At 43.4% G+C, this 25,971-nt stretch overlaps 1 protein-coding gene and 1 long non-coding RNA gene across 10 annotated transcripts in view; one reads left to right on the plus strand and one right to left on the minus strand.

Annotated features, from left to right (window-relative positions):
- Nucleotides 1-22,554, plus strand: part of LOC110988326 (uncharacterized) — a 62,791-nt gene extending 40,237 nt beyond the window's left edge. For 7 of the 9 annotated variants that reach the window (XM_022251711.2, XM_022251707.2, XM_022251708.2 and 4 more), the window contains 3 exons: nucleotides 13,086-13,257; nucleotides 14,496-14,733; nucleotides 15,208-22,554. In XM_022251711.2, coding sequence (XP_022107403.1) covers nucleotides 13,149-13,257; nucleotides 14,496-14,733; nucleotides 15,208-16,846 — 1,986 coding nt within the window. In that variant the 5' untranslated portion in view covers nucleotides 13,086-13,148 and the 3' untranslated portion in view covers nucleotides 16,847-22,554. Of the gene's footprint in view, nucleotides 1-6,018; nucleotides 6,308-9,578; nucleotides 10,079-13,085; nucleotides 13,258-14,495; nucleotides 14,734-15,207 lie in introns of those variants that run through there. The other 2 variants (XM_022251712.2, XM_022251713.2) reach the window with 2 other exon arrangements.
- Nucleotides 2,539-8,369, minus strand: LOC147797723 (uncharacterized). The gene is made up of 2 exons (XR_015426615.1): nucleotides 7,626-8,369; nucleotides 2,539-3,568 (listed from the first exon to the last, which is right to left on the minus strand). It is a non-coding gene; the product is annotated as an uncharacterized LOC147797723 (long non-coding RNA).
- Nucleotides 22,555-25,971: the final 3,417 nt, after the last annotated feature.

Genomic DNA, 25,971 nt, shown 5'->3' on the forward strand with positions numbered 1-25,971 from the left:
GTGAACCAACACGCGCGCGTACTCCATTCGTTTGCACTACACTTTCTGGTTCACAGTGACGTCACACTTCGGTAGTCGCACTGAACGCGCTGCCATCTGTCGTTTTTTAAAATTTGCCCATACTTTTCAAAAGCACTGTTATACGTGCAAGTCTGGTGGTCTATTCGTTTATATGTCTGTGGTTTGTATGCCCTATCCCTCAGAACATTGAACACGTTTCTGCTTCCCGAGGCGGTATCTCAGGGAAAGGAGGAAATGGTGATAGTCGCTTGTTGTTAACAGAACACCGAAGGCCTTGATTCTATTTGAGGACTGTCACAGAATCATGAAGGAAGCGATTGGAAGGAATCGTCGTATGTTTCGCAAAGAAACATCTGGGAGTGGTTGCGAGGAAAATGACCGTCAATCAGAGATTTTCTTTTACTATTTCGTGTGACTGCCTGGAGATTCCTTGAGGAGTGATGGGATCCTAGAAAACCCATGAAAACAATACATGTAATTGTTATCAGTGAATGCAGACTGAGATGTAATGATATCTCGGGAAGTGTTTCACCTGTTTAACTTTTGAAAAAAAAAAAAACATATATGTATTTTTTACCAGCATCTGCTTAACCTTTTTAATCGGGTAAGAAAAACAGGGATTTGTTTCCGTTTTGGCACCTCGGCTCCCGTATCAAATTCCGTATTTTTGCCGTCTCTGTTGAATTCGCCGCGAGAGAACAGCGCATCGTCAATGCAGACGAACATCCCGGGAACTAAACACCGCAGCCCAAACTGTTGAAAAGAACTTGCTTTTGTGCTCTTTCCTTTCCCCCCCAAATTGTTTGGATTTCTGTCAGCCCCCGGGATGCATGCCCCTGGAGTTGTTGTTTCCCGTGCTCTCTGACATTTCTGTGGTTGAAGACGGAGGCTGACGGGAGAAAGAAGCGTTACAACGCCTAACGGGCGTCGCCATTAGACAAATACGTCATATTGGACACAATTAGAATTTCTTTGATGTATCAATGCAGCGCTGAGTTAAATATACTGGGACGGTTTTTGCTGCGTAATTACGCTACGAAATAATGGAACTTGTTGTCCTCAAGTCACAGGATGTCCCTTTACCGCGCGCAACTGTTGTCATGAAACTTTTATTTCCTGCACTTGAAAAGTACCCTTATGCGGAATAACAAGACGCCAGTGGCGTGTTTATTTACTAATAAATCTTTTGAATAAAATGTTTGAGGGCAGTCGGCCCCCTTTTTCGCTCAGAGACAAAACAAAACCAACAACCACAGAAGTGATGAAATGATAACCAGTTCACCGATTTGGAGTGACAAGACATTATTTGTGCTATAAGCGGGTATGCCACTGTGGGTACAATTCTCATAGGTCAATATTATTCGAACCAAATAGAAAAGGATGCGCCGATAAGGAGAGTGTGTGCAATTTGACACCAGGAAACAGTCGTCTGGGGATTGACACTCTTACGTTTTTCTTGCAGTGGTCATCGGGATGTTCGAATAGTCTACCAATCAAAGTGTGTTTCAAGTACTATGGCTTGCGCAAGTACTATGGCTTGCATTTGATGGTCGAGAAAATGAACAGCGATTTTCCGAGACTCTATCCCTTTCAAAAAAATGCATGTTTACATGTATCTGCTTCTATATTTAAAAGATGTAAAATATCAGAAAAGTACGTGAAATCTTTCTAGCTCTGAAACCATTCTCAATAACCTTTTCCCGGGTCTCGTTTCTAAGTTACCGAACTGGTCAGCGCAGTTGACCCAAATGATAGCCCCATTTTCACCGTCAATTGCAAAGCCTGGAACGCGAAGTGATACAGTATGGTCTCTCATTGTTTCCTTTTATGCAGGGTGATCCCCCATTGACTAGTGCCACAAGTTCAGCCGGTATTTTTCCCTGATATATTTCAGACAAGGTTGTCGAGCTCAAACGTGTTAAACACCGTTTTCTCTGACTCTTTTCGCTTGTTCGCACCACTGAACTGCTCAAGATTGCGACGGCAGTTTGATGGAAAAGGTGTAACGTAGCCATGACGTTAATGGAGATCATTTCGTTGCTGGCTATTGGCAGGTATACAGCCACTGGGTATTCTCACTGGGTATAGCATGGCTTGTGTGAGTACAAGTCAGTTGGTCTGCAGCTGTTCATTTTGTTAAATATCCGGAATACTACCATCTTATCAATCTTGGTCTCAAACTGGTCCGCTTGGTATTGACATTCAGTTGAAAAAAGGGTCAAAATAGTCAGTTGGCCTGTGTGTAATTAAAAAACAGAAAAAAATAAACAAAAATCACGATTGTATCATCTTTTGGTGATCGTCCTGTAGCCACAGATCAGATAAGGAACATTCTCGGGAAATGAACACCTGGGTCTGTCGTGTCAGGCGCGACGGCAAGGAGCGATGCAGTTACTTATCAAAGTTTATTGGAGTTTGTAATCTGGTGAACTTGTCGAGGTGAGAAATACGTTTGACTTGTATCTAAAATATGCGCGTCCCGCACAAAATGTCCATCTTGCAACGAACACTCGAATAAATTGACAAAATTTAATGATCAATCACATCCAGAAAATCTGGATCTCGGTCATCATAAACTAAAAATGACAAAATCCTAGTTGTGTAATCTTTACTCTCTCTAAAAATGTCCATTTCACATCACCGAATGTTCAGATCATATTTTTAAACCTTCCGAAAAAGTTGCGGTTTCTCACGTTTTGATCCAACGTGAACTTGCCATGTTTCACGTATTGGACGTCCATGCGAACTACCCGTACGTGAGAGACAATACGCACGAAGCAATGACGTCAGGAAGAGTCCACACTTTTTTCGCGTTCGCGTAGAACGTGCCACTAAATCTCTCTATTATCACTTGCGTAGTATTAAATGTAATATTCACGCAATAAATGTATCTCCACGGACCCTCTAGGTATTTAACAGGTTTTGGACCTACACCATGAAAGTTGCTTGCTCTCAAAACTGGAAAGACGGAAAGCTAACTTTGATGGCCCGATCGGGTTTGTTTGGCATTGACCCTAAGACGGGAGGTAACGATATACCAACGTGTATTGTTCCGAGAGTACCCGCATGTCTGCCTCGTCCCGTCACGGGATTCGATGGACGTGGATACCAGCAACATAGCGTCTTTTGTCATAGTCACAAGACGCAGCTTCACGGACGGGTAACTCCCGTTAAGTGGTGGTATCCAGTACACGAGGTCAAGTTATATGAGGAGGGGCCGAGCTGTCGTTGACCAGATCAACAGGGAAGTCACAGTCAATGGGGGTAGGATGCAACGAAACCTTCACGTTTCTGTATCACGTTCCGTACTTTAATAAATGAGATTTGGGGAAGAAATGGTTGTGACTGTGTATCTGGCTGGTTAACGTGTGTCGTTGCCATGGTGATCGGGGTCGCAAGGAACTCTTCTTTTGTTGACAGAAGTACTTCTGCGGCTGGCTGGCGTGTACGTCTTTAAGGGGGTAATTTCCGGTCACGTTGGAATCACGTACCATCGACGACCCCCAGGTGTCGTTGTCCTGAAGGCGGACTTTGTATGTCATTCAGACTGAGTTCCAGTGGGGAAAAAAGAAGAAGAAGAAAAAGAAGAACAAGAAGAAGAAGGAAACCAAATTACAAGCAATCCCACCTTTCAGTTTCCCTGTTTAGGAGATTGTGCGTCATCTCTCCTTTCAGCCGGAGATGTCCGTTATCGTATTTATAATCTGTAGGCTTTTGCGCGTCCAGTTCAAAGCCGGTGTGTTTTTTTTTCATCTCGTTTTAATGCAAAAACAGTTTTTGCCCATTGATAAGATCAGCACCCAATCTGCCGAGCGTACCATTTCCGTCCGACTCCTACAGCTGCTTAGTTGTGGCATGGAGAGGCACGCCAACGTATTGCAAAGGTTGTAAATTGAGGTCATTGGAAATAATGCACCAGAACACCAGTAGAGTTCAAATCGCCAACGTCGTGGCCAACCTGAAAGGCTTTGATGGGAGGTTTGTACGTCATTGCGCTTCCTCTTTGAGTGACATTTACAAATGTACCTCCTCGGGTAGTCCCAGCTTTCGCTCTTTGCTAATATTAAAAATCGAGGCCTCGAGCTTTATTCGCGTTTTTTTAGTAACGGAGTAACAGTTGTTTTTTTTAAGGGAGAGGACGTGTCATTCTGCATCATTAAAGACCCCGTGAGTCCCGTTCCGTAGCCCTCGAGGAATGGTCCGTATACCACTGATCGTATATGAGGCTGTAACTTTCCATTGAAAGTGAAATTCACTGATCAGTTCCCCTGTTTCGTTTGTTTCAACCAGGATTGGTAAGCTTGTATAGGAACTATGCTGGAATGATCCGTACCCCTCCACGTTTCTTTAGCTTGAAGGCTTGATGGAGCCAGGCTTGTCTGGACCATCTCACGACAGCAAGGGGTGGGGTGGATTCCTCCCCCGAGAACTCTTCTGTCTCGTGCTCGATCTCTTTGAAACGGTTTGTGCATGAAAACGTTTGGGCGCATCTGTGATGTTTGGCTTTGGGCTCTGTTGTTAGGGTCATTGTTGCTCATGGTCGCCCTCGTGTCGGCCAGGGTGTGTCGCCCACGCGTGCAACACATCAGCGGGAAAAGTCTACACTTTGGGCTGACCTGTCTCGGAAAATGTAGTTTTTCATTTAGGAGCGGTATGTCCGATTTTCTCAAAATGATTGCAAGACATCAGTGGAAAAATCTGAAGCCTGGTCTTGGGAAAAAAACGGCACAAAAACGATATTGAATAAAATATCGAGGGGTACATTCCGTCCCACCGCGGCTCTTTAGATTTTTAACTGGATTCCAAATCCCCCTTCTTTTGGCTGCTTGAATCTACAGACTGTCACCGCTGACCCGTAACTGGCTTCGGGAAACGCTGGCGACGATGAGTATTTGACATAGATGACGAATGACGCCCATTGTTATTAATTCAAATAATAATGGCAAAAGAACTAAAGGGGTCATTAAATTCAGCGGCGCAATAATTTTCCCGCGCACGTCACAGCCAGTATTGGACGACTCGGACTATTCCTTTTGTCTGACAACGCCGCGTCTGCGTAAAGTTGCCCCGCTTTTTTGTTGATGAGGTATTTCCGAGAAATTCATTTCTGGCGTTGGGCGACATTGTTCCCTTTTCCGGAGTCCATTTAACTAATTTGTTCCCATTACGCGACGAGAAAATGCCCTTTGTTCCTACAGGTGGTATTCGACAGCATCGTGGCTCTCGTACAATTGATTTTATGGGAGTAATTTTTGACGGATGGCCCGTCCAGTGTATCATTTTCACGTCCATTACTTTGTCAGGGGCGGAGCTGTGTCGGGGGTGGGGTGTACTCTGGTGCTGTCGTGGCATGCCTGGGCGAAATCGACATGTTTATCAGCCGAAGTTCGCTCCCTTGTTAGCACTTCATCTCAGTCCTCACCCTTGGTATCACCTCCAGAATATCACCACGTTCGGCACCCCTTGTGCATAACCATTAACGTAAAAATAATGCCGCTCTCATTTCATTTCTTTCGTGTATCTTCACCCCACTACTCCGGCACAATTTCACCACCCTTCAGCACCTTCATGTCATGTTTTATTATTCCTCCATTGTTTCATGTCACCCAAATCATTCTGCTCCATTACCAACAGCCTTTTCACTTATGTATACCTCGATACCGCAGCCGCATCAAGGTGTCTCTTTATAAGCTCCCCGACCTTGTGTCCACACCCTTCTGATAGCTCATCACCATCCTCTCACCCAAACATGGCCGTCATACTCCTCTTCAGATCATTATCGTTTTAACATTGAAAAAAAATCTTCGCGCGACCCCCCCCCCCAAGAAAAATATATATGTAAGTCTGTCTGTGTGTCTTTGCTGATCGCTGGCTCACCTCGAGCTAGGATATACGGCAAGGGGCGCGCACCGGTGACTTGGTGTGATCAGCAACCACAATTGGTCAGAAATCCACCCACGCGCTGGCCAGCCCCGAGCCCGGGCAGGCTCACAGCTCCTCGCAACCAGTGCACCTTCTGCGCAGACTGTAGCGCCTGCCACACGCATCGCATAATGAAGGAAGCTTCAAAATATCACTCCGAACTCCGCCTGCGCCAGCATACCCGGGAAAGTGAGATTCGAACAAACCTTGTCATTCGGCGAGAGATCGCGTAGAATGCGAGACCATCTCGTGGCTGACTGTGGCTGATTACAGTGTGCCTTGTGAGCGGTGATACAGGCTGTCAATTTCTGGACGAGCGCGTGCAACAGGTCAGAAGCAGGGCGGTCGCTGTCGAGTTTTGCACGTAAGTGTTTGCCATTCAGCAACATTATCACTCGGTCTAGTGTATTACAGGCCGCAGCTTTTCTCGTCTGTTTGGGCATGCAAGCGGCAACTTTCCGTCGCCTTTTCAACAATGCACGTAGCCTACTCGGGCATCATTTTGTTACCAAGTGCCACAAGTTCAACTTAATTCCCCGTTTTATTTCCTTATTTTGTGAGTAAATTTATTTTTCTTGTGTCTTTCTGAATTGGCTGTGTACCATGTGCTCATTGTATTCGTGTTTTCGATCCCTTTTTGTGGAGGGGGGAGCCTTGTGCGCTCATATCTGAGCTTGTGACAGCGACAATATTTGTTCATGCACAAAATGAGCCTCGACACACCGGGGTATTCAGCCGAACCGACGTTGTTCCGGGTGCACATACTACGAGGGGAAAGGGGGGGGGGCAACGACGTATCATAAGGTCATTACAGATCTGACTCTCCCTGTTCGTTACGAGCCATGTATAGCAAAACACTGCACCGCTCGTCGTGTGGAGGTTGAACAGTGTACTTTGTGCGTGGGTGATTCCGGACATTATGTATACATGTAGTAAGTACATTACATTAGCCTAAGTAAATTAATGTATGTAATTATTAATATGCCACCAAACAAGAAGGATCTACTTTCGAAATCCAAAAGGGACGAGACGTGTTGGAGTGAAAAATCACTGAATTTAGATTGAACTGGTTTGAAGAAAAACCACCTTCCGTTCGTAGAAACTCGAGTGAATTATGGAGTGAATTTCAACTTGAATTTAGAGAGTACCGATTGAAAAAAAACAGTCTTTGTTTTCCTGGCGCATGTTTTTTACGGTTCTCTATTCCTGTTATTTCTGTCTTGATTTTTGCGGTTTTCAACAATGGAGTACAAAAAGTAAAAGTTAATACTGGAGACAAATTGAGCAATTCGAAATACAATACATTGGCCCGTGCACGTTCAGCACGTGAAATGTGGGCACGTGCAGAAAGGTGATGAAGATCCCAACACGTCCCAACGATCCTCGCTGTGAACCTGTAAACGCTCAGCCAGATTTCAATCGTCAATTGTCTGGTAAAGAGTCCGTGATAAAAGTCGGCTTTGACACGATGGCCATTCAATAGCCGGTAATCGATAACTATGACAGCTTTTGATCGCCCATACGAAAAAGGTGATCGACAGGCAGTCGTCGATGATCGACTGCAACTCGTAATGTCGTCATGCCGTTTACACGGGTAACAGATTTTTGCACTAGATTGGACAGATTAATTAAAGTGACGACGGCAAACAGTTTGAAAATTAAATATATCAGAAAAGACAGACCTGCTCTTTAAGCTGACACAGGCAAAAACTCCCTGGATTAACAAGATGTCGGTCGCAGCTCTGCCCTTTGGTATTGCTTGCCAACGTTTGGGGAATGCTGACTGTCGCTGCCCCACGTCTCCCCGTCGAACGCGACCCTGGATTTTTTTTTGTGCGTAGCTTCATCCACGTCTCTAGACTAGCGATAAAACCGTATGCCTTAAGCTACACACACGGCAGAACCATTGCGTCGCGGAATGTGAAGTCCAGGGCTCAGACCGCTGGCCGTAGTTGGACAAGCTGTCCATCGGCTCTTGCCCAAACCATCAATTCTGTGCTGCGTCCTTTTCCCGTACATCAGTATTTACGTTTGGATGTTTCAAAAGCTTCATGAAGTAGTGGAAGGACGGCTCGCGTGGTGTACATACCCAGATATCGGTGTCCATTACGTTACAAGCCCTGTATAAGTCAAGCCACACACGTTTCACACACACCAGGCTGTAATGTTGCATCGTGGTTTAGGCGAAAGAAACGGCTGATTTTTGATATTGTTGTCAGTGCGCGGGAGAGCAAAACAGGAGACCCAAGGCTTCTCTTTTCACAAAATCCACAAATAGTTTCACATTTCTGGAGTCCATATTTAAACAACATCACAGCTGTGTGCCGGAATTGAGTCCAATTTGATTCCAACATGTTTTTCGAAAGTACTTTAAACTGCAGTAGCGTGTAATGCAGTGCACTTGGAAGTACCTGTGTTCGTGCGTATAGGATGTCATGACTTGCCGAAATGCGTGCATGTTAAGTTGACGAACGCGCGCGTGCATATGGTGTAACTGCAAGAATGGCGTCATGTTGGGTAAGTCTGTAAAACACCATTTGCTGCAGGTCCATGCAGTTTGATGGAGCTACTAAGTAGGCAAAGTTACTTTGTATTTGCACAAAGCTGTGCAACATCAGCTGAGAGCCAGTTCTTGATCAACTCTTGCTTCGCATGGTATTATGACCGATGAGCATAGCTTGGCACAAAGCCAGTTCATGTTTCACAATATCAAGCTGCCCGTTGAAACTCGTCTTTGCCAGGAGCAGATCAGCATGAATTCGGTTTTCTTTCGTGTCGTCAAAAATTCAACCTCTGACGTTTTGCGTTCCCCTGGTTAAGCATACGGCTCACATTCTTGAAGAAGTCGTTTAAGGAAAAGCTACCCGAAACTAAGTGCCTATAATAAACGCCACGAAATAATTGGGTCACGACGGTGCCACGTTGAACTCAAACTGATTGTGCCGAAATTTTAAAAATACATTGAACGTACGGATTTACCGTGGAACATGGAAATTCAACGCGCGCATCGGAGGTGAAAAGGCCGTGTTACATTCCAAAACCTTTATTTTAAGGATGGCTCTTGATAAATCAAAACCCCATAGTCATCCACGTAAAACTTCTGTTGTAAACAGGTGTGAGATGATTTTAATGAAATTTAGAGTTTACATGAGTGTCCTCTCACAGTTCAGACGAGCTTTGGCAATAAACGTTTTAGAAAGTAATGAGGGCCAAATTTATTTTTTCTTTTCATTGTGTCTGGTTTACTGAAGGGTCATACCGGTATGCAACAGTGAAGGTATATAAACGGAGCAAAAACCGACTGATCCGTATTTGGATCGACTACGCTTGTCTGTTTTTCCAGCCTGGCAGAGTTTTCCCCAAATAGACAGAAAGTAGGCATCGGATTTCTCATGCTACGCCTGCCTCGCCGTTCAGAGACCACTGGTTCATGAAAGGTCGGAACTCATGAAACGGATTTTCTCATCCGCGACGTCAGAACTCGGCCCGTACAGACGTCATCGTGACGTGATTACCGTTGATATCCACTCAAGGCACACGTTGCTCTCTCCCGCCATGACGTCATGATAATTGGATATTGAGTTGAAACATGCACCGCGCCGCACGAGACGACCATGAATGAATCCAACAATAGCGTTTAGCCGTTGATGGGGGATCGGGCGGCACACGAGAGAGTACGGCTAATTGATTGAAAACTCCTCTACCTATATAATATCACTAAGAGCCCCACCGAAAGCATTAACCCGCACTCTTATCGAAGCCATCCGCTCTTAAACATCCTCGCATCAGCTCTGACAGCGGAAATATCAACTCTTCATTTCCTCACTGGTTACCTTGGCAACTGGCTTCGTCCACGCCAAGCGCCTGCAAAATGCGCGTATGGATCTCCCGTCCTACGTGCGTGCGTGCTGTCACGGCCATCCTGCTTGCTACCGAAGATAGCTGATGAACTGCGTGGGTATAATGAATTATTGACATAACGTGGGACTGCTCAGACGGCAGACTGGAACTAGTGGCGTGGATTTTTTCCCCTGAACTCCCACTTGCCGCATCATCCAGATCTCTTGTAACGTTATCCTCATGTTGTCTTATCACGTTGTCGAGAGGGTCAGTCAACTCTGATGCTTTCGCGTTGGTGAGTAGTGAACAAAAGGACTTTGAAATCGACGAGGCGTTTTTGAAGTACTTCGATTCCTATTGCGGATTAGTTACACGTTTGTTTTCAACAAGAGTTTGTGTTTGCTTCTTTGGAAGTTAATTTAAGTATCAAATGCCTGTGGTGTGTGTCCCTGGTACATTGGACCTGAGTGGAACGCTTAAATTTATTACAAAAGAACAAGGTGCAGTTCTCATAGTGTTTTCCCTTTTCGCTGGCAGTATTTAACTTTTCAAATGGATTATTCTTCGCCGTTGAAAATATATACAACTTTTACAATAGTTAACGTCAATAGTCAAAAGAAGTCGATATATGACAGATTTTCCAACAATTCTGTGGTAGAAATTTTACTTTTATTTTCCCGAACATTTTATTTTATAGTTGTCCAAAAGAATCTCCTGTATGAACTTGGCGCACGCGTGACGAGCCGCGTACACACATACTTCTTGGCCTATCAGAATCGATTAAATTGGCTCGTATCCAGTCGCCAGTGCGTGATATACGCTGGGGGCATTATCTCTTCTCAGCGGGCCTTATCAAAAGTTTATACATGGTCAAGTTGCACGTTGTTGAATAGGGAGACTGAGACATTGGATTAATGTTAATTAACCACTGTGTTCATTCTAAGTACTGGATTCACAGGTTTACCTCTCAAGGAATCATTTGAATGTTTATGTTCTGTATAAATTTGTTTGAAAGTAGTACATGTAGGTTTCGCAGTTTCAAAATAGGAGAAACCTGTCAAGCATTTATCTGGAAAACCATATTTCTTCAAAGTGTGTCCCTTTGTGAATACATACGAGATTTTATTAAGCTGTCTTGTACGTGTAGCTTGGACCATTTACGTGTACAGCAGAAACATTGTCTACGTAAATTTTGAATTTTTTAACGCTATCACATGTAGGAGACCCTTTGTGACAGGGTATGCACAGAAAGATGTGCTCTTGGTTGCAATTACTAGCTGTCAGTGGAACAGCAGCATGAACGAAGGCATTGTCTACGAAAATCATGTGCCAGAGCCCCGTGCAATACGGACTTTTCACAATAGTGCGCCTCCAAGAGTTCGAAACGCGTTGGTCAATCACAATGCGCGAAATGTGTCAACCCAATGCGCGTTTGGAAATGGTCGACAAATTGGATTGGCCAACGCGTTGCGAACTCTTTGTGGCGCACTATTGTGAAACGGCCGCGTTGGGCCCTGCCCTCCCTCAAAGCGTTTTCCCAAGCTTGACTTGCCATTATATTTCAGCCTCACTTCAACAACGTGGGCGTGTGCCTTGGAGGTTACTTTTGATAATCAGAGAATGTAGCCTTTTGACGAACCTTCCCACTGCCTGTCTCATTGCTTCTATTGCCAGGCCTTTTTCTTGTCAGCGTACCATTGGTCATGGAACCCCCTAATGATGTTCCAGGAATAACATTCAAGGATGCAGTGCTTCGTTAAGCTTGTTTTTCGCAAGACTCACCGGATTGTCCATTATCCTCATTATTTCAAATTCTGCCTGTAAGGATGCTGGAGGTCTCATTCTTTCCAAACATAGCTCTTTACCCTCTTCTTATGCTCAAGAAGTATTTATTAATCAAATGGTAATTTATTCACAAGGATTTTGAGTTTCTTTAGTCCCGAGCCTGAAGTGCACGGAATGGGCAACTTGGTTGAGTTTGATGATAAATTTGACATTGGATCCAGCTTGTCTTAACCGTGTGAGCATGTCATACACTCAGCATATAAAAGCTTTTGTTCTTCACTTAACCCTTGCTCAGATGCTTTTTTCCCTTACAATTAAGCAATTCTGCACATCGGAACTCTCCCGTTGCTATAGATGTCCTTGACAAGTGGATGCAAAGTTTTTCGTTTTTATTCCTCCCAGGAATAGAAACCTTTCATTTCACAATGTAAGGGAGGTCCCACAGTTCTTCCAGTCATTTTACAAGGTTGCTGTTGTTTTAATGGAGTATTTTTGCCTATTATTTTTATTTATTTCAAAATCCCAAGGATTCATTCTTTGATTGGTTTCTGGTTTGTGGTTTTGTTTAATAGGTGGTTCATATCTTTGGAGGCGTGCGCTTGACAGTGGCATATAATGATCAGCATTCTGGAATCATGGTTCAAAATCTTGTTTGTCTTTGTCATGCAAATCATTTGGACGTGAACAAACTAAGGAAAAACAAAGGCTTTGGAAATTAATTCCGAGCCTTCGCGACCGTTTAATTCGACCAGGTGTTTGACGAGAATTCTGTAGAATGCGGAGCCCTGCCAGTCAGAACTACTTTACACGGGGCTTGATACTACTCGAAAGTTCCAGTACAAATGGGATTCTGCCAGCGTCTTGTAGGATGATGAAAGACCGGTCCTTTGTATAAATTCTGCATTAAAAAACACTAATAGGATTGTTATGATTTGAATAGATGAAACACAGATTTATGTACATGGTCTGACAACTTTTCACCTCTTAGTTGGAAGTAAAATGGACAAACTTCAACATTTTGTAGTTTTATGCTAATAAAGATTTTCATATTCATGAGCCAAACTCTGATGTCATTCACCCTAGTGTCTCTATAGCTTTGTGAACAGTATACTTATCACATTTTCTTGGATTAAGTTCCTCTTTCTATTGGTTTTGACGTTAATTAGCTTGTTTGGAGAACAGCAATTTCTTCAAGACATTGTTGGTGTGTGCTTTTTGTACTGTTTTGATCGGTTGATGAGTGCCGTGTATGATATCACCATTATTATGTATACAGTATGCAACTTCACATATTGATAAAGGGAACAGACTATTCCCCTTCCAGCCTCAGTTTGGTTACATTGGTTTGAAATGTAGAAAAGCAGGATGTCGGCCCGATGATGGAGATCTACATGTACATGTATATCCACGGCTTGTCTCCATTTGAACCTAGTGTGTTGTCTTACATTTTAGAATGTACTGAGGGCACTACGTACATGCATTTAATGCAGGGAATTTTGCCTCTGTTTTTGCTGTAGTTTTCGTCTTCATCCCAGCGCTCCCAGCCCTGGGCGCCGTGTAGGGTACAGCGTGGGCCTAAAATGATGCACTACCGTTGCCTCGACCCACCTACCACCCCTGTACACCAGCAGGCGGAGCCCTCCCCTAGTGCCAACATACCCAGCCCGGCCACCCCTGTCTACAATGCAGGTGAGACAACCCTGCAGCTGCATTTCATACTGACAGGTCAAAGGGTTTTGATATTCATATTCATGAACCTATGCAGGGTGCTTTTGCAATGTTTGCTCGGCAAATTAATTTGCTAGGCAAATGTTCCAATGGGCTCTGTACAAACTGGATCCTTTGTACCTTGTTGCCTTAAAGGAACCAGGAAATAGAAATATTTTTATAATTTTATTTTTTAATTTTGTTTTGCAATTTCAACCCATATTTTTATGCATTTTTTTGTTTCATGCTAATCGATAGTTGCATATTCATGAGCAGAACTATGATGTCATCCAAGGCACTGAATCTTAGTGTTGGCCTGAATTGTGCACAGAAAATTTCTAGATTTTTAACCACTGCTATGGCAGATTTTATTTTCTTTTGGCAATTTAGTGCTGTGTAAGTATATAGCAATAATCCAGCAAAAATCCTTCTTACAGGTGAAATGTTCCCAGATTGCAAATTTGGGATTCACAATTTGAACATGAAAACATGCAACCTGAACCTTGTCTTCCTGGATTTACATCAAAGCAAAAGCCCCCCCACTTGTCCAGAAATGCTTGGTCGGTTTTTAATGTTTGAAAAAGTGCACCGTTCAGCTCACGTAACTCAAAAAAGATGTCAAACAGTCTTCATACATGGAAGAAGAGTACAGAGACACACATAAAGTGATTCTAAGGAAAACTCATTTCCTGGTTCCTTTAACCAATTACTGAAGCCAGGCCATGCCTAAATGGTTTTGGTACTGGTTTTTACATTGGTCACTTTGTACCAGGGTGTAACATTTCCAATTTATTATGAATTTTGCATACTGCAATGGATGCAGGAAGTTTGAGTTATGGCTGCTCACCGGCCGTTTGACAACACACATAATTATATGTTTTTCACTTTTATTTTGTCTACCGGCTGTGAGCGTGCATTCCCATGTATTTTATAATATATTCATTTCTGTGAACTGTGGCTGCTGATTATTCGTTTGGAACTTTCATTTTTGTGTTATCAGTTGGTTACTTTTCAAAACTTGGACTTCTGGGAAAAGTTCTGGTATATCGCAGCATTCTTTTCTGACAGAAAAAGCCAGCGTTAACCAGTTCTTTCTACCTGTAGAACCACAGTTTACAGATGAAGCTGCATGTGTGGCACTGCTACTTTGTAGTTCAGCAGAGTTTGAGGATTCCTTGTTGCTTTTTTCCCCTCTTCTACACGGGGTTGTTGCCTTCCAGGATCGATGGCGTTTCCCGACTGGGCCTACAAGCCGGAGAGCAGCCCTGGATCCAGACAGATCCAACTCTGGCACTTCATCCTGGAGCTGCTGCAGAAGGAAGAGTTCCGGGACGTGATTGCCTGGCAGGGTGACTACGGCGAGTTTCTGATCAAGGACCCGGACGAGCTGGCCCGGGTCTGGGGCGTCCGCAAGTGCAAGCCACACATGAACTATGACAAGCTTAGCAGAGCGCTCAGGTGAGGTTTCAGCCCATCGAGGAGCTGTCCTGGGTTCGAATCCCTGTACAAAATAGTGAACTTCCTTAGATATCCAGTCTGCCAGGTATTAGGATCTTCTGTAGAGATTCAGATATAAACTGGTTGTCGATTGTATGGCATTGAATTTTCAGTCGTGTGACTTCAGGCTTTTTCATGCATGTGTAAATCACAGGAAAGGAACTTGACAGCGGGAGATTTGAATTCTTCAAAAAACTAAGCTGGAGTCGCTGAGCATTTCAAACTAAATAAACAATGTCAAGCTAAAGCCTGAATAAAACTAGAAATCTTTGATGCAAATTAAAATGTCTCTATATTCTCTTTTATAAAAATTGTTACTCAGTTTTCGTAAACGACTAAAACTGACTAAACAATGGCGATGACCAAGAGCCAAACAAGGCCACGTATGTATAATGTAACACGTTGGTCTCCATTTTGTTTTCCTTCTTACAATAGATACTACTATAACAAGAGGATCCTTCACAAAACCAAAGGGAAACGTTTCACCTATAAGTTCAACTTCAGCAAGTTGATCTTGGTGAACTACCCAGGCACCGACATGAAGTACATCCCGCAGTATGTCCCTCCGCAATCGGCCCCAGCATCCAACAATCCTAGTTCCCCTGACGATGTCATCCTCATCGATGACAACAACAAGAAGTCGCAGGAGCGGCCGGGAGTGCGGACCCTCAGCGAGTCCTCCAGTGACTCTCAGGAATCATTGGAAGGGACCAAGCGGCCGCCACCGCCCGTTCGGCAACGTTCTCACAGCCTCGGGGATGCCGAGCCACTGGGGATCAACCAGCCAGGGTTGCGGGGTGATGGACAACCCCCGGTGGTCCCCATCGATGTCAGGCCTCCTCCCTTCTCCCCAAGCTACCAGCCTCTGAGGCCCACTTTTTACTCCCACTCGCTACCGGCGAGCCCTTGCTATCTTTCCCCGATGCCCAGTCCAGCATCTGCCATGAGCCCGATCTTCACCGCACCGTGCCCGCGGTTCACTTACTCCCCAGCCGAGATTCGGGCCCACCAGGAAGCACAGTCTAGACTGGAACATGATCGGGTCACAAAGCTGCGAGCACAGACCCTGCCCCGGCCGTTCGCCATGGCCCAATCCCCCGGAACTATATGGAGGACTCACAATGAAAATGAGGTGCGGATAAGTGGGTTGAATTTATCCCCTCCAGAACCACAGCAGCAGCATGAGAACGTGATTCGCATTCCAGATCGGCCACTTCAATCTGAACTATACCAGAGGAGAATGAACGAGCGGAGGCAAGCTCAGGCCGCTGCAGCCAATCAGAAACCTGCCACCATCTCATCACCACCCGAGATCAAAGCGCCATCTACAGTCACTTCCCCACCACATGACGAGAACACCATGAAAGTACCTGAGCCGATGCGTCCATGGCAGCATTCATCACCTCGGAAACCATCTCCAGATCGGAGGTACGCTGGGATGCGGTCCCCAAGGCCCTCTCCGGAGAGGACGAGGATGGATGTCGAAGGCAACAGGATGGAGAGCAGAGAGGAGCGTTCTAGAAGCCCCACAGAAGCAGAGAGGGAGAACACTGAACGCCAAGACAAGGAGAAGGGCATCCCCATCAAGCTCCGCGTCAAGCGGAAGTGGAACCGTGACAACACCCGCCCACCTTCCTACCAGGAAGTGGAGCCCAAGTCACCTAAGGTCAGCCTGGAGCACAAGCCATCCTCCCGATCCCTGCCCTGCACCCCAACCCAGAAGTCCAGTGCCATCGGCACTGTCTTCCAGTTTCCACCAATGGCTGAGGACCCTGTCAAGGAGGAATCCATGCGCCGGTTCCGGGATTACTACTTTGACACGGGCCCCTCCCCATCCAGTGGCCCCCCCCAGCCCATGCTGGAACTACGCTCTCCTGGTGCTTTCAGTCCATTCAAATCGGAGCGCTCGCAGCGAACTCACCTGCTGACCCCGGACCGCGCCTTGGTTCCTGAGATGAACTTGATCAAGGTGGAGAGCGACTCCAGCCTCAGCAAGAAGAGATCCCTGGACCCTGGCCTTTCTGAGGAGGTGTGGATCAAGCGGGAGCCTCGTCTTGAAGCCAAAGATCCTTAACTCAGACACAGCCTAGATGTTCAAGATCTTCCAGAACAAACTGTAATTGTTCTCACAAGCAAGCTGAAAGATTCAATACCTCTCATCTTACACACACCTGCACATTTGACTCAAAATTAGTTTTGTTGCCAATGGCAAATGGGTATGTCTGAGTAGAAAATCATACCCTTCTCTGACTAAAATCATCCCTTTGCACCAAAAGCACATATTGCTTTCCCATGTTATAATGACCACACCGCGATTCACTACTGGAGTACCACATCACATCATTCGGTGTTGAGTTCAAATTTAGAGGCAAGTTTCAGACAAGCCATAAAAGCACTGCTCACAGTTGGTGTTCCTAACTGCAAAACCCTGTGGGCAGTCTTGAGCCTACAAGTCTGGATGAGGTTATTTTGTTAGCAAAAGACCTGCTGGATTAGCATGAACATCTTTTCTGTTTGCCTAAGGAGGAGATGTTACAGTATTTGAAATTTCCCTTCAGGCTAGATGGATGAGTCGCACTCTCTTAGCCTTTTTTATGGAACACTGTCTTTGTTACTTACCCCTGGCGTGACAGTCTGTTGTGTACAACAGTTTTGCTGATTGGCAAGGATTCGGTTACAGTGCCTTGTAAGGCGATAGTTGAAAATGTAAAGTATGAGGCGTATACTATGGTACCTGGGAATTCCAGCGGGCACAGTGCGCCAGCACCAATTTTCAGCCAAACGTTTCAATTTATGTGTTGGGGTATTGTAACTCCAGACATGTCCCTACGAATACATGACAGGATCGCTCACCTTAGAAAACGAGGGTGGTTGTGCTACTCTGAGTACAAGGTGATGAAACCATGACAACCCTTTCTCCATGACATCCCTAAGCCTGGTAAGGGTGGACTTTTTCACATGCCTTGAAACAGTGAGTCGCCACAGAATGACTAGTTGTAAATAAAGTTCGCAAGAGGTCAATTACATCGAGCTGCTGAACAAAACTGGTTGCTTAGTGATACCTACAGGTTGCTGAATTTTATAAACAGGTTGCTAAGCAACTTGAGACTATTTATTAAAGCTTTATCAGTCCCCCCAAAATGCTGATTCAAGAAAATACTTTCCTGGTACTACGTGTTCTTTGTGCACAGCTACAGCCATTGAACAAGGAAAGAATCTTTTCTTAGGAAGAAACGAGTTTAAAGTTGTATGGAAATCCTCTGTGGGTCTAACTGATAATCAGTGCTCCTTCGGCAGCTCTCGGTAGTTTGACTGGAGATAAAAATGATATAGTTTTTTAGAAGATTTGAAGGCAAACCTGGAATCAGGAATTGTAAAGAAATGAGACGTACTCGGACACTTTTCTTACTTTGTTTATTTTTTTATGCTGAGTGAGGTTTTTTGGTCACAGGGCTGAACTAATTTCCACTTAGTCTTGGACATTTTCTGCTTTCACAGTTTTACAAAGAAATCATGTGGTTTGGAAATCTTGACTCTGAAGTCGTTGGATTGACATTTGAAATTCTTAACCTGGTTTATTGTGAAGACTTCTGGATTCAGTAGCTTGTCAGTCGGTTTTTTGTGGTTACACTTTACAACTACACGTGTGATTGGCGACTTTCTACATGATTTGTAGATGGTTAACATTGTTAAAAGAATTTAACATCAAAGAAATTCTTACTGTTTCTTTTTAAACGGATAGTTGACACCAGTCACACAATTGTATGGTATGATTAATAAGTTTAAATAACAATGTCCATTATTGCCTCTAACCTCCTCTTAATTAAGCAGTCGTCTGCGAATTGTGGTCGCCCGTACAGGATGCCGTTGTTCTGATATGGCCAATTCAATCGATGTCGCTGTCGGTGGCCAACTGTTCTCTTTTCATAAGATGAGGCGCATCACTAGTCTATTCCAGGTCGCTCGGAACTTTTTCCATCAGCAACTATGGCTGCGGAATCGGGCACGATGTCTGTGGGTAGAGTAGAAACGCCGTAAAGGGCTTATTTGTCCATTCTTTAGAGCCCGCTAATTTCTCCAGACAGTGAATTATTTCTTGAAATTTATCCCGGCTAGATAGAATTTTTGACGGTGTATACAATTTCAGAATGATTGCACTTATTTTGTATCGTGTAAGTTCTTAGTTTGACATTTCTCTGGCTTTTTGTTTGCGTTTGGGGTTAAAGCTCCAGGGATCTGGCAGTGAAATTAGCAGGATGAAGTTTCCATGGCGGCCTAAATTTGGAAGTCCAATCGCGGGGCCTTTTTTCTTTAATTCGAATAAATATTTTGGTCTCAAAATTTGGTGTTGTCCGAAACATTATGTGTATTGTAATCGAATTCATTTAATCTATCTCTGTGTTTATCTGCTGGAACATTCAATATGAAGACAATTGTTGGAATATCTCTTATTTGGTCGGCTCGCGCCTTTTCAAAAGTGTCACTTCAAATCATGTGAGAGCCTTGACATCTGTTTGTAATCGAAATTTTCGAAGCATCCGTGAAATTCCATTTGACACCCACTTACTGCGATTAGTGCGGTTTACTTTGAGATGAAAAAACCTGGGACAAATTATATTTATTTTCTTAGAACTGAAAGTCGAATAGGCTACAAAGTAATATTTGTAGTTTGATTTTAATGGTTGTTTTTTCAATGTTATTCAGTTTTAATTCTTTATTTTTGATTTAATTTCCTATTTTAGTGAATAGTAATTTATGCAGTGTGTTGTTTATGAACACAAGTTTTAGAACATTGAGTTACTTTATTTGATTTCCATTCGGTTTACTTTCTCATTCTGACAGTAAGTACGGTATTTGATCCAATGACGTCACCGACTGCTCCCTAATAGCGCCCTCTGTTGTCATGAAAGTCGCTAGCAAAAAATGCGTGAATATTTGTCGGGTTTGAACTGTTTCTTTTGAGTGCTTGTGTAAGTGAATGGACAAGGTCTTGGATTTCCTGAACAAAACGTAACATTAATTTTGATATGATAAAGTTTTTCCTTGCGTTGCTTTTGTGCACAAAAGCAAACTGGACCCCGCGCGCGAACTGCAACTCTTTCCCAGGTTTCAAACTTCCGTTCAGTGCTTTCCAGAGGAAGTGGTGACGTCGTTTGAATTACAGTGTATCATTTAGAATTAGTAACTCAAGACTTTTAAAAAAAAAAAAGCAACATGCTAACCGACCACGAGAAAATACGTGCGAGTCGTTGAGCTGAAACCTGATCGACATGCGACGGTTTTCAAAGCTGTACATTGTATTTATTCTGTTTTGCATATACATATATTTCATCAACAGTCCCCCTTTTTAAAAACGGCTCAGAACAAGCCACATGTAGTTTACGTTGGAGGGCATTATGGTTTTAATGATGTGTTTTTGTTCGGCGGAACTCCCAATTAGCTGCCACTCTCTTTAAGTTTGCTTGTTCGCTTTTTGTAAAAGCCAGAACCACGTGCGTGACGGCAGTATTCGGTTGACGGTAGCTGTTTCCTACGGTTATTATCATTATGGTCTTCACCTTTTCCACGTATACCCGTACAGGCACAGTGTGTTCACAATTACGAATATTGCTCGTGTTAAACTTATCTCCAGAGAAGGGAGGTGAATAAAATCCCCTTCGATTTAGCCTTGCTGAAACTGATTTCACTTGTGCATTTATACGAGAATTTACAATACTCGCGAGAGTTGAAGAAGACGCTGGCAAATGTCATCCCAACTAAGGAGAGAAAAATGACATGTAATTAACTGTCTTTGTGGTTTTGAAAACTTCCCCGTAACCTTTCAAAGCATTGTGTATGGATTGTATTTGTTTTAAATCACTCTAACCTTTGAAATTTATAACGTTTATTCCAGGATGCATTTTCAAAGAATTGAAACAGTGATTTTATATTGTCCATTAAAGTTTTTAAACACGTTATAAAATATCTCTCCTTTGGGTAATTCTTGTGCAGAAAAATGCGGGAGGAAATCTAGTATGCTTTGATTTGAAGTGCGTATAGGCCGACTTAGCTTAGCCCACATACCAACGTGAGGGCTTGTATTACCGTCACATCTGATCCTGTCTGGGTCTGTTCCTTGTCTCAGAAAGAACGGAGACAACGTACTCGAGATTATCAAGGGTTTTGGCCAACTTTGAAACTGATAAAAATTCCTCGGCAGAGCGCCATTGACACACAAGGTTATTGCCGAGTGTACACGACTCGGTCCAAGGTTCAGAAAAAGGAGGAAACTTTATCTTTCTCGAGTGCACTCGAAAGGGTGGCACGAAATATCCAGCTCCTACTCAAGAGCTATACCCTCTGCGAAAAAGTACACGATCTTGCTCTCCAAGTCTCGTTTTATGCAGTCGCCTTCGCGAAAATAACGTCTTTTCGTTGATGACATTTTTTCGAAATTTAATAGGCCTTCGCGGTCACCATGGATATGAAAACTTTCCAAACGCAACACAACCTCACGGGTGAGCCATTAGCCAAAGCTGGCCCGTCCGAGCTCGAATTTCCCGGGATGACAGGCTGGTCAAGGAATCTAGCTTGCCTGTTAAAATAGATGATGCTGCTGTCAAGTGGCTAGGGTTCGAATCCAGACCTAGAGCTCGAAGTCCTGCCCATTGGGCAGTTCCTCTTATTGAAAGGTTTATTGGGAGCGTGCGTAAACGATGAAGTGTCGTTAGGGCTTTGAGGAGCATTCGCAGGACTTCAAAATGAATATAAACTAAATTTCTCAATCATGCGGGCGCGCTCGTTCTGTCTAGTGTCCAGTGATCCCAACACGTCTTTGTTCGTGTATTGTTCTCCTACAGTTCTAAATGGAATACCTTTATACAGAAAAAACAATCCCTAAAGTTGTCCAACATTATTTAAGAAATATCAAACAGGGTCTAAAAAATTAACAAACACGCCAAATATAATCAGTTCCCAATCATGATCAGTAAGATAACACAATTGATATGAAATCGGGGGAAGTGCTTGAGGTTTGCGTGAGAATCGAGCGAAAAAGAGTCCCTTTTTAAAAACTTGCCTTGCTGTGCTTTGTAACAACTAGAGGGACTGGGTTCATAAGACGAACTGGTAATCTGTGGAAAACATCCGCGAAAATAGAGTCTTCTCGAAATAGTTTGGTGAATGATCAGAGCTTGACAAAGCACACTTACCTGGATGCTCCGGCCCTTGAAGTGTATTGCACAAAAGACGTCTTTTAAAATGTGGCCTATTTACGTGGCGTGCCCTGCAACAGTTTTTACAATGCAGTGTTTTCATGGGCAGTGTTGAAACGGCGAGACCTAACCGGTCCTGGGCTTGGTTACTGTGCTTCCGTGGGGCAGCTTAGCCACTGACCAAAAAAAAAGGTGCAAATAAGGGTATGTTCGAGCTATTTCAATGTCATTACGGTTTAAAGGATACTTGTAGTCAATTCTGTAAAGTATATACATTACTTAAAAAGATATATTTATTAAAAATGTACACGTATAATGTGTAATGTGTCGATGCGTTATATAGAGGTAACCTTCACTTGCTTTATCCGTAGGCGTAAAATACAAATGTCTGAATTTTCAAGATGAATTTGTATTAATCTTGGTGTTTTGAGACGAGGTAATTTCAGGTAAACGACAAAGTGATGATTACATAAAAGTTTACCTGAAGTTCTGATGACAAATTTTGAGAACTTTATTTTGCTTATTTGCACATGCCTTGGAAATTTATATTTGGGGAAATAAAATTGACTATAAAAGTGGACAAAACTCATTTTGCGAATTACTCTTTCCCGTCTTGTATGACGTTTTTAAGTTACACCCGTGTTTCCACCATGTACAGATATGTTTCCACCAGTAACTCCAGGAAAAGCTTAACTTTACTTTTAAAGGTGTAAAATGGGGGATCTCAGTGACGCTCTTCCTACGAGAGAGAGACCCTGGTACAATTTGTGTATGCAATGTGTCACAACTGGCGTCTCTAATATTTCAAAAAGGCCGTTCCTTAAACTCCGCCAGTTCACCCGTCCCCACCGCCCCTACAGGCCCTGGGAGGGGCACAAGATTTTTGGAAGGTAGCACGTCACAGACCAGCAAAGCATTGCGGGCTCAACCTCGTTCCCATGGGTATTGTTCCCCTTTCCAATACGTACCACGATTCCTAGCGGAGGTCTCACATGAAAATTAGCAGCAGCTAAAGCTGTGCATTAACGAGACGTCTCCCAGTTTTTAGTGAGATGTATTGCAACCCTTTTGACGGCCATATGTCATGTTTCTGCCCCGTTGTTAAATCCCATTTACGTATGAGAGCGCATGTAATCAGCACTATGGTCTCTTTTCAAGCGCAAATTAGCACCACCTTGGCAAAACCCCCTAGGCTATGATGTAAATAATAACAATAATAATAATAAAAAATACTCACCCCATGCAAAAACAGCTCGTGCGCACGCGCAGGTACCTCATATTACAAACTGTCATCAGGACATCAATCAAATTTTGTCCAACGAAAGTTCACTAGGAAACATGAGCAGATCCGGAGAGTTCAATGGGGGCCGTCCCCCCGAACAAATAATTTAGCCTTACTCCTCAGAATGGCCATAAAAGGTCATATAAAACAATTTCAGAATTTTTGCCCCATCCGCAAGTTTTGGACCTCCGAAATTTAAAATTGGGTTAACAGGAATAAGAAGTCACCAGCGTCTGAGCAGGAGTGCGCATGCGGTGGCCAGCGTATTTTTTTTTCTAAAGAAGGTTAAGGGTAATTATAATAAAATGGACATATAACAATTGCGCATGCGTTTTTCGTAGGAAGGTTGGGGGTAATTATCATAAATGGGGTACACAAACTTGTAAGTATGAGACACAACAAAATTGCTTTTCTTGCCGACTAACCGAGGGTTAGAGTCTACATGTCGTTACTTTTCTGGGGTGGGGAATTAGTTGGTTGGAGGATGTTTTATGATACAAAAGTAAAGCCTGACATTTATCTTAACAATTCAGTTTCTTAGTGTCCGCTAAATTGATCGAGCTTGCAGTTATCAAGCCAATATACGATAATTAGCCCTTACCTTCCTGGAAAAAAAACATAAGCCAGCGGCCGCCGTGGTAGGTAGGCCCTACCAGTACCAGCAAGCATCAAAGTCTGGTTCCCAGACCAAAAATTCAGACTATTGTAAGAGATCTTTAGTCCTGGTGGCAACCACCCTCCTCCGGTTACGAATATTTCCAAAGGTGTTCGTCATTTTCCGAATCAATTTCGCTGATTTTGTTAATGTAATCAATATCTGCGAATACTGGGCGTAAACTTACCTTTGCATACATCGAAAAGAGCACAAGAAGTTCGAAAATCTCCCCTTTTTATGCTGATTTCCACTTTTGCGCAACTTTGATGATGACGCCGATTAATTAAGAACGAACAGATCGTGTGCTTGCTACTTCTAAAAACACAAGCGGCATTCTGGGCATTATGTCATACTACATATTTTTGTGGACGATATGGTAACTGCCATAAACATATGTAATACAATTGATACGGCTGGGAACCAACCAACACATGCCATACTGATAGACTGGTTCCCGTCCATACGTATTCTCCAGACGCCTTACAGACGTCCTCTGAACGTAGGGACCGATATAGAAATATAGGGACCGTAATGAAACCGGAGGAATCCTGCCGGTTTTATGCAAATGAGGAAACAAGCCCACTCAATGCAGAAATCAAGCAGAAGCTGACCATGATAGAATATTAACCTTTTCTTGTTCGTTACCGAAGATAACTTCACCATAACTTGTTTCTTTATCTAAAATTTAACAAATAACTTCTGATCTAAAATAAATTGCCGTAATATAATTTACAGATGGTATTCATGCAAAATAAGTTACCACACTGTGATCAAAAGAAGATGAACAAGGATAGGTACTTGTGTATTATTCGCTACGATGCTGGAACGTAATTAAAGTTTAAGCTATTGCTATGGATCTTTTTCACTGACAAATTCATAATTATGCACGCATGCGCACAAATGGCCTTGGCGCCAAAGGCCATTAAAAAGCACAGGGGCGCAATTTTGATCATTTTCTCTAAGGTTTTCTGGCTTTGTTCATATTTTTCTTCGTTTTTGCTATTAGTTTCTAAGCTAAGTGGGATTTCTAGTGCTCCGTAAAAATACTTTATAATTATGATTTTTCCTGTGCGCACGAGATTATTAAGCGGGAAAATCTACAACTCTCCACGAGAACAATGATGTTAATTACGTTACTTTCAACTTTATTTTTTCCGACGGCAGGCTGAGTAAACAAAACAAAAAACAAAACCAAACAAAGTACTTGCGTTTAAGCGTGTAATACCTGACGTCAACTGGCTCGATTCTCTGCCAAATATAGAATCCTGCTGAGAATGGAATTATTCAAGTTTGTCTGGGATTATAGAAGCAAGTCCTTTGGAATATAAAAAAAAGACAGGACCCGATTTTTCATGAGGCTCGGACGTGCGTAGTCGCGACAATAATAGCTCATTGATGTGCCCCATTTAGCAGGACTTGTGTGCGTATCTACCTGCATGCAGCCTACTTTTAAATCGCCTGATAAAATTCGATACCTCTTCAAGATCTAAAGCCCTGGTGCGTGACATTTCGACTATTGATCGCGCGCACATCCGAAACGGCCTACTGCCGCTTTCTGCGTATTGTTCAGGACTTTCTTGATTGTAAAAAGCCACAATTGATATGGAATTGCCCCATGCGTCCCTAAAGAACTTAATACCTCCGCTTCCAGTATGAATTCAAGTCCAACGGAAGAGTTGTCATACACAGTGAATGAAATCCTTCTGTTTTTTTCTTATATATGGGGATTTTTCCCGACTCAAAATTCAGCAGCACTAATAGTTATCTATATAGTGTGTATGTGTGTGTTTTGCAGAGGGTGGCTGTAGTGAATGTGTGACGGGTGACCTTTCGAGATGGACGAATCGAATTACGGGAGCGTTTGTTCCAATTCGCGGACAGAAGCGGCGTTGGTCAACAGGTTTAATGAAAGGGTCCTTCCGAATCGCGTGATGAAAACATCCTTTGTGCTTTCGATCGAGCAGATTCATTTCTTTTCCCCTCAACCCGGCAGTGCCCAAATATTTACTTTCCAAACTTGTTTTCATTCCGTTAAAGATATTGGAAAATAATTGGAGACGGGGAAAATA

Source organism: Acanthaster planci, linkage group LG10 (assembly GCF_054643075.1).
Source record: "Acanthaster planci isolate LZ-2023a linkage group LG10, COTS_SCS, whole genome shotgun sequence".
NCBI classification, from domain to species: Eukaryota; Metazoa; Echinodermata; class Asteroidea; order Valvatida; family Acanthasteridae; genus Acanthaster; species Acanthaster planci.